Raw genomic sequence first — 11,736 nt, forward strand, 5'->3', positions numbered from 1 at the left:
GTGACAAGCCCGAGGCGGGAGGCAAGCCGGAAACGAAGCCGAGCGCCACCGAGTCGAGAGAAGGAACGCGAGCTGCAACTATTTGTCCAAACGCGGCGTGCCCCGCCTGCCGCCCGGAGACGGCCGGGACGGGCCCGTCCCATGAGGGCCCGAAGCGCAAACGGCGAGTCACATTCCAAATCATTTTAAGCGGCGGGGGGGGGGGGAATAAGTTCATTGAAGTTGCCGTTCAAGGCGCCGCCTGCCGCAGACGTCTTGAGATCTTTAGTGGAAAACGCAACGGAAGTGCACCGTTGAACAAACACGCGGGCAACTATCCGGAAATAATAATAATAATACATTTTATTTATAAGCGCCTTTCAAGACACCCAAGGACACTTTACAATAACAAAAAACACAAAACAATACAGGTTGAGCAGCGGCAGCCAAAACGCGCCAGCGTTCACTCAACCCGGAAATGACCGGCGACTCGCCGCGGGCGCCCTCAATTCTGAGGCCAAGCCGAGCGACGCCGCCAGCGCAAAGCTCGGCTGGGGCGCCTGAGCGCTCACTCTGTGACGTGGAGCGCGAGAGAGCGAGCGAGCGAGGCAGCGAACGGGAGGAGGGGGAGCTCCCGGTCGAGAGCGCAAAGAGCCGAGGCGAGTGACGGCGCAAATCCATCCCCCCCCCCCGAAGTCCTCCTCGGAAACCCGCGGGGGGAATATTTGAAGCTCGGCCGAATCGCGTTGGGCAAAGCCTCTTGGAGCTTCGGGTCGGGGTCGAGACCGGCAGGACACGTTCCAGGTAGGAAAAGCCCTCCCTCCGGCCGGATACCCCCGAAACTCGCACCGTCGTCCCTTCGAATTTGGATCCCGCCACGACTGGGAAGAATCAGGCAGAGCAGTAAGGCGCTTTTGTCCGGGTCGCGCCGCTCCAGCCGGCCAACGCTGTACTTGGAGACTGGATTTGTGTGTGTCAATTGCCCCCAAAATGGGCCGGCGGCTTCCAGCGAGTGATGAGCGGGCTTCCGGAGAGCCGGACGGGGCCGCGTTGGAGCCGTTTGCCAGAGCCTGAGCGGCCGGCGACGACGCCATGGACCCGCGCGGGGGCAACGTGTCGGAGCTCATCTCTCAAGGCCTGGCGCTCGGCGAGCCCCCGCGGATCCCGCGGCCCGAGCCGCCGCCCCCGCACCGGTTCCGGCCGGCCCCCGCCAACGTCGGCGACGGCTCCGGCGAGGAAGGGCTCGGCCGCTTTTGCCAGGATGCGGCGGAGGCGGGCAAAAACTGGGCGGCGCTGCTGATCCTGGCGGCGGTCGGCATCACCGTCACGGGCAACGTCCTGGTCATCCTGGCCGTGTCTTTGGAGAAGAAGCTCCAGAACGCCACCAACTACTTTCTGATGTCTCTGGCCGTGGCCGACATGCTGCTGGGCGTGTTGGTCATGCCCGTCTCCATGGTGACCATCCTCTACGGTAAGCGGCCGGGCGCTTTGCCGTCTCCGTTTCTCCGCAAAATGTCGACGAGGCGGCCGGGTGAAAAAGTTTTCCCCTTCGGCCTTTGAAATGCGGACACCTGGCGTCGCCGCGTGAAGTCGGCGGGGTCGCGTTGGCCGTTTCTTTTGCGCCGGCGCCGACCGACGGGGAGGGGATACGCCTCCGGCGGCCGAGGGGGGATACGGTCGAACCCGGCCGGGGCCCGCCGCGGGCTCGGTGAGCGTCCCGCGCGGCGTAGGCTCGTCGTCGCGCCGCGCGCGTCGGACGCCGGGCCCGCCGCGAAAGACGGAGGAAATTGCACACTTTCCCAGTTTGGTGGCGCCCATCTGTCGGGAGCGCGATCGCTCACAATGTTGCGCCCGAAATGGCATTTTGGTTTCGATTTGATGCGGCGAAGGGAAATTCTTTTGGTCAGTTTCGGTTGTCCCAAGTAGCCCCGGTCGGAAAGCCGCGGCTCACCTTCCGTACTCGGGCTGCGATGTGTTGGCACAATGCGAGCGCGGCGGCGTTTGACCGTGCGATCTCTGTGGCGCAGATTACGGCTGGCCTCTGCCCTCCCAGCTGTGTCCCGTGTGGATCTACCTGGACGTGCTGTTCTCCACGGCGTCCATCATGCACCTGTGCGCCATCTCGCTGGACCGCTACCTCGCCATCCGCAACCCCATCCGCCACAGCCGCTTCAACTCGCGCACCAAGGCCCGCCTCAAGATCGCCGCCGTGTGGAGCATCTCGGCCGGCAAGCGCTAACGCACATCCACGCGCGCCGGCACTTTAGCCCTCGGAATGCCGAAGGATCCGCCCAAACACTTGTTAGGGTCTTTCTAGATGTTAGCGTCGCAACCGCGAGCAAAACGCATCGCGCGCGGACTTGGCACGTTAGCCTTTTAGCAATGGCCCTTTGAAACGTTAGCCTATCGCAGGCTACGACGTCACTGCGTTCTCCGAGCATGTTAGCATTTTTAGCACCTCCTGTCCTCTTTATTTATATAAATATTAGCATAGCAACTGTTAGCCTGTTTGCGTTTCAGCGGGGCTCATTTGAAAGAGAGACAACAAAGATCTGCGCGTGCGGGTACGGCCCAACTTCCGGCGGAAGCTACGTCACTCGGCGTCACTTCTTTAGCTCAACTTTTCTTTTTTCCTCGTCCTACGGCTGCAATTTTCATGCAATTTGAACGTACCTCCCGCGCAAAAGCGTGCGTGCGGCTCCGCTTCCATGAACAAGATGAGCCGTCGTAACACCCCCACCGGAGACGAGCGGGCCGGGCCGTCCGTCTGCCGCCACGCGGGCGCACGCGGATGCTTTGGCCCCGCAGCAGACGGACGGCTGCCACGTCCGCTGAATCTGCGCCTGCTGCGACACGGATGGGGTTCGGTTCCCCCGCGTTGAAAATTAAATATTGAATATGCTGCGGTCGTTTTTAGCGAAATTCACGAGAGTGCGACCGTACTTCATCGGCAATCGCTCGTTGTGCCGGGAAAATAACAGGAAGAAAAAAAGAGAGAAGCCCCTCGTGGGTAAAGGACCGCATCGAGCACGTTGCCACAGCGACCGTCAGACACTTGCTGTGCTGCCTTCGCGCTAGCGTCGGCGCTAATGTCGTTATTGTTCACACGTGTGTGCGCACCCCTTGTCCCGATCCAACACAGACAAAGCCAACGGGGAGTTTTGGAAGAGTAAGAAAAGGCCCGGCTTTAGACACGGAAGCCGGCAAAGCGCCGCGTGAGCTCCGAGGGCAAAAGGCGATCCCAAATCCCGCATGACGATGTTAGCATTTGCTGCGACGTGTCAAACGGCAGCGAGCGATGCTTGCGACGCGACTGATCGGCAAACCGCATCTGTGGCGTAAAACAGGAGGCCGTCCCCAGTCGGCAAAATCGGTCTGGCCCGGCTCCGGGGCGGACGCGGCACGTACCCTCGGCCCACATACCTCGATGAATGACGGTCCTGCAGCGGCCCACGTCTGGCATCCACGATGCGGGCCGCATTCGGCCCGCATCTGAGCCGCATTGTAAAACCATATCTGGCCCTATTCCGGCCCGACGCTGGGCCAGAACAGGTTCCTGATATCAGCCTGAATTCAACCTCAACTAAGCCGCATCTTTCATGAGCCATATTTGACCCACATTTTTTAAAAAAAGTCTAAAAAACGACTGTTATAACAATATGTTTATTGTCATAATTTGTGAACCTCACATATAACTCCACATAGACTGGAAGAATACACTTTTCTTTATTTAACAGTGAACACAAAGTCCAAATTGGGATGCAGCTTACTCTTGAACGGTATTTTTCTGTCCATCAAATTGTTGCGCTCGCCATGTCCTCTTTTCTTCTCATGCTCTCCTTCCTGTCACCATCCCGATCAGGAGCCAGATGGAGCCATCTTTTGATTGTGACATCAATTTCCTGGTCTGAGGCCATGTATAGTAAGGCGTTTTGAGCTGAAAAAAACGACATAGTATAGTAAGGCGTTTTTAGCCCGAAAAAAACGACACAGTATAGTAAGGCGTTTTTAAGCCGAAAAAGACGACCATGTGTAGTAAGAAGTTTTTAGACGAAAAAAACGACATAGTATAGTAAGGCGTTTTTAGCCGAAAAAAACGACCATGTGTAGTAAGCCGTTTTTGGACGAAAAAAACGACCATGTATAATAAGGCGTTTTTAAGCCGAAAAAAACGACATAGTATAGTAAGGCGTTTTTAGCCCGAAAAAGACGACCATGTGTAGTAAGAAGTTTTTAGACGAAAAAAACGACCATGTATAGTAAGGCGTCTTTAGCCGAAAAAAAACGACCATGTATAGTAAGGCGTTTTTAGACAAAAAAAAACGACCATGTATAGTAAGCTGTTTTTGGACGAAAAAAACGACATAGTATAGTAAGGCGTTTTTAGCCGAAAAAAACGACCATGTATAGTAAGCCGTTTTTGGACGAAAAAAACGACACAGTATAGTAAGGCGTTTTTAGCCCAAAAAAAACGACATAGTATAGTAAGGCGTTTTTAAGCCGAAAAAAACGACATAGTATAGTAAGGCATTTTTAGCCCGAAAAAAACCGACCATGTATAGTAAGGCGTTTTTAGGCCGAAAAAAACGACCATGTATAGTAAGCCGTTTTTGGACGAAAAAAACGACCATGTATAATAAGGCGTTTTTAAGCCGAAAAAAACGACATAGTATAGTAAGGCGTTTTTAGCCCGAAAAAGACGACCATGTGTAGTAAGAAGTTTTTAGACGAAAAAAACGACCATGTATAGTAAGGCGTCTTTAGCCGAAAAAAAACGACCATGTATAGTAAGGCGTTTTTAGACAAAAAAAAACGACCATGTATAGTAAGCCGTTTTTGGACGAAAAAAACGACATGGTATAGTAAGGCGTTTTTAGCCGAAAAAAACGACCATGTATAGTAAGCCGTTTTTGGACGAAAAAAACGACACAGTATAGTAAGGCGTTTTTAGCCCAAAAAAAACGACATAGTATAGTAAGGCGTTTTTAAGCCGAAAAAAACGACATAGTATAGTAAGGCATTTTTAGCCCGAAAAAAACCGACCATGTATAGTAAGGCATTTTTAGCCCGAAAAAAACCGACCATGTATAGTAAGGCGTTTTTAAGCCGAAAAAAACGACATAGTATAGTAAGGCATTTTTAGCCCGAAAAAAACGACACAGTATAGTAAGGCGTTTTGAGCCGAAAAAAACGACCATATATAGTAAGGCGTTTTTCGACAAAAAAAACGACCATGTATAGTAAGGCGTTTTTAGACGAAAAAACCAGCTAAAAACGCCTTACTATACTATGTCATTTTTTTCGGGCTAAAAACGCCTTGCTGTACTATGTCGTTTTTTTCGGGCTAAAAATGCCTTACTATACATGGTCGTTTTTTTCGGGCGAAAAACACCTTACTATACATGGTCGTTTTTTTCGGGCTAAGAATGCCTTACTATACTATGTCGTTTTTTTCGGGCTAAAAAACGCCTTACTATACCATGTCGTTTTTTTCGGGCTAAAAACGCCTTACTATACATGGTCGTTTTTTTCGGCCTAAAACGCCTTACTATATTATGTCGTTTTTTTCGGGCTAAAAATGCCTTACTATACATGGTCGGTTTTTTTCGGGCGAAAAATGCCTTACTAATCATGGTTGTTTTTTTAGTCTAAAAACGCCTTACTGTACATGGTCGTTTTTTTCGGGATAAAAACGCCTGACTATACATGGTCGTTTTTTTTGGCCTAAAAACGCCTTACTATATTATGTCGTTTTTTTCGGGCTAAAAATGCCTTAATATACATGGTCGTTTTTTTCGGGCTAAAAATGCCTTACTATACATGGTCGGTTTTTTTCGGGCTAAAAATGCCTTACTATACCATATCGTTTTTTTCCGGCTAAAAATGCCTTACTATACATGGTCGTTTTTTTCGGGCTAAAAACGCCTTACTATACTATGTCGTTTTTTTCAGGCTAAAAACGCCTTACTAATCATGGTTGTTTTTTTAGTCTAAAAACGCCTTACTGTACATGGTCGTTTTTTTCGGGATAAAAACGCCTGACTATACATGGTCGTTTTTTTCGGGCGAAAAATGCCTTACTATACTATGTCGTTTTTTTCCGGCTTAAAAACGCCTTACTATACATGGTCGTTTTTTTCGGGCTAAAAACGCCTTACTATACTATGTCATTTTTTTCGGGCTAAAAATGCCTTACTATATACTATGTCGTTTTTTTCGGGCTAAAAATGCCTTACTATACGTGGTCGTTTTTTTCGGGCGAAAAATGCCTTACTATACTATGTCGTTTTTTTCCGGCTAAAAATGCCTTACTATACATGGTCGTTTTTTTCGGGCTAAAAACGCCTTACTATACTATGTCGTTTTTTTCCGGCTAAAAATGCCTTACTATACATGGTCGTTTTTTTCGGGCTAAAAACGCCTTACTATACTATGTCGTTTTTTTCAGGCTAAAAACGCCTTACTAATCATGGTTGTTTTTTTAGTCTAAAAACGCCTTACTGTACATGGTCGTTTTTTTCGGGATAAAAACGCCTTACTATACTATGTCGTTTTTTCGGGCTAAAAACGCCTTACTATACATGGTCGTTTTTTTCGGGCTAAAAACGCCTTACTATATACTATGTCGTTCTGTCGGGCTAAAAATGCCTGACTATACATGGTCGTTTTTTTTCGGGCTAAAAACGCCTTACTATACATGGTCGTTTTTTTCAGGCTAAAAACACCTTACTAATCATGGTTGTTTTTTTAGTCTAAAAACGCCTTACTGTACATGGTCGTTTTTTTCGGGCTAAAAACGCCTTACTATACTATGTCGTTTTTTTCGGGCTAAAAATGCCTGACTATACATGGTCGTTTTTTTCGGGCTAAAAACGCCTTACTATACTATGTCGTTTTTTTCGGGCTAAAAATGCCTTACTATACATGGTCGTTTTTTTCGGGCGAAAAATGCCTTACTATACTATGTCGTTTTTTTCCGGCTTAAAAACGCCTTACTATACATGGTCGTTTTTTTTCGGGCTAAAAACGCCTTACTATACTGTCGTTTTTTTCGGGCTAAGAATGCCTTACGATAGTATGTCATTTTTTTCGGGCTAAAAACGCCTTACTATACTATGTCGTTTTTTTCGGGCTAAAAATGCCTTACTATACTGTCGTTTTTTCCGGGCTAAAAATGCCTTACTATACATGGTCGTTTTTTCGGGCTAAAAACGGCTTACTATACATGGTCGTATTTTTCGGGCTAAAAACGCCTTACTATATACTATGTCGTTCTGTCGGGCTAAAAATGCCTGACTATACATGGTCGTTTTTTTCGGGCTAAAAACGCCTTACTATACTATGTCGTTTTTTTTCAGGCTAAAAACGCCTTACTAATCATGGTTGTTTTTTTAGTCTAAAAACGCCTTACTGTACATGGTCGTTTTTTTCGGGCTAAAAATGCCTGACTATACATGGTCGTTTTTTTCGGGCTAAAAACGCCTTACTATACTATGTCGTTTTTTTCGGGCTAAAAATGCCTTACTATACATGGTCGTTTTTTTCGGGCGAAAAATGCCTTACTATACTATGTCGTTTTTTTCCGGCTTAAAAACGCCTTACTATACATGGTCGTTTTTTTTGGGCTAAAAACGCCTTACTATACTATGTCGTTTTTTTCGGGCTAAGAATGCCTTACGATAGTATGTCCTTTTTTTCGGGCTAAAAATGCCTTACTATACATGGTCGTTTTTTTCGGTCTAAAAACGCATTACTATACTATGTCAATTTTTTCGGGCTAAAAATGCCTTACTATACATGGTCGTTTTTTTCGGGCTAAAAACACCTTACTATACTATGTCGTTTTTTTCGGGCTAAGAATGCCTTACGATAGTATGTCCTTTTTTTCGGGCTAAAAATGCCTTACTATACATGGTCGTTTTTTTCGGTCTAAAAACGCATTACTATACTATGTCAATTTTTTCGGGCTAAAAATGCCTTACTATACATGGTCGTTTTTTTCGGGCTAAAAACACCTTACTATACTATGTCGTTTTTTTCGGGCTAAAAACACCTTACTATACTATGTCGTTTTTTTTGGGCTAAAAAACGCCTTACTATACTATGTCGTTTTTTTCAGGCTAAAAATGCCTTACTATACATGGTCGTATTTTTCGGGCGAAAAACGCCTTACTATACGATGTCGTTTTTTTCGGGCTAAAAACGCCTTACTATATACTATGTCGTTTTTTTCGGGCTAAAAATGCCATACTATGTCGTTTTTTTCGGGCTAAAAATGCCTTACTATACATGGTCTTTTTTTTGGGCTAAAAACGCCTTACTATACTATGTCGTTTTTTTCGGGCTAAAAACGCCTTACTATACATGGTTGTTTTTTTAGTCTAAAAACGTCTACTGTACATGGTCGTTTTTTTCGGGATAAAAACGCCTTACTATACTGTCGTTTTTTCCGGGCTAAAAATGCCTTACTATACATGGTCGTTTTTTTCGGCCTAAAAACGGCTTACTATACATGGTCGTTTTTTTCGTCTAAAAACGGCTTACTATACATGGTCGTTTTTTTTTTCGGCTAAAAACGCCTTACTCTACATGGTCGGGGTTTTTTTCGGCTAAAAACTCCTTACTATACATCACTGGTCTCAAACTCATTTCACATGGTGGGCCACATACGGCCTCGGTAGATGTCAAGTGTGCCGGACCTTTAAAATGATACCATACTTTGCTATAAACAACCAAAACAACATGTCTTTCCTTTTTTTGGTATAAAGAAGCACAAGAGCATTTGGAAAATGTTGAAATTTAATGAGCGTATCTTTTACAAAACATTTCATGAAGCACCTTACCTTTCCTTCAACAAATGTGCAATTTACTTTTATCATTCACATATATGCATTGCAACTGATCCCATTGATTGTACAAACTTTAACAAGTAATTGGTATTGAAAAATATAGTCATGCACTTTATGATTAAACAAGATTTATAAAGAAAGGAAGTTTTAAACCATTTACACGTGCATACAAAATCTAAATGTAATCCCTGCCTACACCTTACAAACTAAGGAGAGTGCTATTGAATGTGTAAATGTGAGAGTGCTATCGCATTCGACCCATCGAGACCGAGGCGTTTTTCTCTCGCCGCCCGTGGCGCCGTTCGCAAAAGACGATCCCGTATTTGGTGTTCGCAGCAGAGTTTCACACAGAGTTCTTGCGTTCGACACAAAGAGCGGGAGACGTAGGAATCGGGTGTGAAACTTCACACACCGCAGCAAAGCAAAGTTTGGCACAGAGACCTGGATCGGGCCCGCCGTAGCGTCGCCCCTACTTGGGCTGCGTGCGGGCCGCGTCGCCCTCGCTAACGGCGCACGCTTTGTTTGACTTCCTGTGCGCAGGCATCTCCACGCCCATCCCGGTGATGGGACTGCGCGACCCCTCCAAGGTGTTCAAGGACGGCAGCTGCCTGCTGACGGACGACAGCTTCGTGCTGGCCGGCTCCTTCGTGGCCTTCTTCGTGCCGCTCACCATCATGGTGGTCACCTACTTCCTGACCATCCGGGCCCTGCGCAACGAGGCCTCGCTGTGCTTGGAGCGGCCCAAGTGGGGCGCCGTCGCCGCCGCCGCCGCCGCTTTGGCGCCGGGCTTCTTCCCGCAGGCCTCGCTCTCCTCCGAGACGCTGGTGCGGCGGGAAGCGGGCGGCGGCCCGGCGGCGCGCCTCTTCGGCCGGCGCACCATGCGGTCCATCGCAAACGAGCGCAAGGCGTCCAAGGTGCTGGGCGTGGTCTTCTTCCTCTTCGTGGTCATGTGGTGCCCCTTCTTCATCACCAACGTGCTGGTGGCGGCGTGCGAGGCGCCGGCCTGCGACGGCGCCCTCGTGGGCGTCCTGCTCAACGTGTTCGTGTGGGTGGGCTACCTGTCGTCCGCCGTCAACCCGCTGGTGTACACGCTGTTCAACAAGACCTACCGCGCCGCCTTCCTGCGCTACCTGCGCTGCCGCTACGCGCCGCCCGCCAAGAAGCCGCTGCAGCTCATCCTGGTCAACACCATCCCTCCCATGGCGTACCCCTCTATCGGGGGCCTACAAGAGGGAGACTCGCGCCCGGATTTCGCCGGCACGGACAAAGAACTGAGAGAACGCCACCGACAGATGCGCGACAGCTGCGTGTGAGCCACGAGCTGACCATCGCCGACGACAACTATGCAGGGCAAACGCATTAGCTGAGCATCGGCCCCCTTTCATCAGCTCGTCCTTTTCCTTGATCTCGACACATGAGCCCCTTTCGCAGTGCCCATCCGAGACAGATTGCGCTCCCCATTCCACGCTCCATGTGAGAAGGAGGGTCCCGCTCTTGACCTGGAAAGATTCGCCACTTTGCCTCTGCCCATTTCAGATTGTTTTGAGTAGACCTCGTTGGGTACAAAAATCAAGCCCAGCCCGAAATGGGCGGCGTTAGCTTAGCTTAGCATTCAGTGTCGGATCGTTCACATGAGAAAAAAAACAAAACAAAAAAAACGGATCTATTTCGCACATGGTAAGAAAACAATCATCTGAATCGGGCTGCAGTATGAACGTCGCCGTAGCCGTCTTTTGTCTCGGATTCTCACTGGCACCTCCAAATGCATGCGGAGCACAGCCCGCAGACGATTAGCATTAAAATGAGCTCAGCATTCAATTAGCATTTACGTGCCACCAAAAGTCTCATTTGCTCTGTTCATCTGGGCTTTTGTCCCGGCCCGTTGCACAGCCGGAGCGGGGTTATCCTCGGCTCGGCACCTGGAAACATCGGCCCGTTTCATTCATTTTCCTTTCCTCGACTTCTGGCGACCATTCCAAACAACTCGTGCTCACGCTAACGGTTGCTCTGCTAACACCACCTTGCGAGATACCGCAGCGACCGGAAGACACGATGCACACGGGTACCCGGATGGGGTTTTGGCAATTCTGGTTTCATTTTCAATTTGCAATTGCTAACATGCTAACAGTTGCTGTGCTAACATATACGGGAGCAACAACCAGTTGGCGACGTGGCTGTTGTTGTTCTTCTATGATTTCAGATTTATTCTTGCCTGTTTGTGCCAAAAACTGGGAGCAATTGGTCGTTGACCAAAATAAGAAAAAATGGCAAGTGTGTCTAAAAGGAGAGAAATGGGTGGACAAAAAAATGGTCACTACGTCAAAAACTGTGTGTGGATTGTGTCAAAATGGGAATTGTGCAAAAACTTTCAAGTCATCAAATTGTGATGGAAAAAAATAGAAACGAAGCACGTGGATTGTACCAAAATGGTGAAATGGATCAAAAAATGTTTTTTGTTCTGGGAAATTGCTGTCGCCGACATCAATCTTGCTGTTGTACGCTGCGTGGGATTCTCATTTGCACCTGCGGCGAGACGGACAGTGGACAAAACGTCGGCGTGGAACTCGATGCGGATTTTTTGACGAGGGCCACCGAGACGAAAGGAGCCAGCCGGCGTCCCATCGTCTTTGCTTTTGTCAAACGCCAATAAAGTAAAGATGGCCACGCGTTAAGTCGTCTGGCAACTTGAAAGACAAACCGAGGCTTGGAACCCTACTTTGAAAGCCCAACCCTGGACTCAAATGCTAACTTGAGACCCGACTTCCGAGTACAAGTTCAAAGCTTGTCCTTTTGATTTACTGATTAGCCAAGGCTTGAAACATGAACGAAGGTGACAGGGAAACCTCGTGGACGGCGCGTCCGCTTTGACTCGTGCTCGGGGTGGGGTGTAATTACCCTTCGAGGCGTA

General features: G+C 48.4%; 1 protein-coding gene across 1 annotated transcript; it reads left to right on the forward strand.

The window, feature by feature from the left end:
* Nucleotides 1-303: 303 nt before the first annotated feature.
* htr2aa (5-hydroxytryptamine (serotonin) receptor 2A, genome duplicate a) lies at nt 304-11,500 on the forward strand. Its single transcript, XM_086123965.1, has 3 exons — nt 304-1,450; nt 2,007-2,207; nt 9,369-11,500. Exons 1-3 carry the CDS (start codon nt 1,072-1,074, stop codon nt 10,139-10,141), a joined length of 1,353 nt encoding a protein of 450 aa, XP_085980091.1. The 5' UTR covers nt 304-1,071; the 3' UTR covers nt 10,142-11,500.
* The last annotated feature ends 236 nt before the right edge of the window (nt 11,501-11,736 follow it).

This window comes from Hippocampus guttulatus, chromosome 11 (assembly GCF_054856545.1).
Source record: "Hippocampus guttulatus isolate MCC_2025c chromosome 11, RoL_Hgut_1.0, whole genome shotgun sequence".
Lineage (NCBI taxonomy): Eukaryota > Metazoa > Chordata > Actinopteri > Syngnathiformes > Syngnathidae > Hippocampus > Hippocampus guttulatus.

Excerpts from the sequence above, each read along its gene's own strand:
- htr2aa (XM_086123965.1), top strand. The coding sequence starts at position 1,072 with ATGGACCCGCGCGGGGGCAACGTGTCGGAGCTCATCTCTCAAGGCCTG. Across the intron at positions 1,451-2,006 it reads CATGGTGACCATCCTCTACG|ATTACGGCTGGCCTCTGCCC; the intron begins GTAAGCGGCCGG and ends TCTGTGGCGCAG. Across the intron at positions 2,208-9,368 it reads CGTGTGGAGCATCTCGGCCG|GCATCTCCACGCCCATCCCG; the intron begins GCAAGCGCTAAC and ends TCCTGTGCGCAG.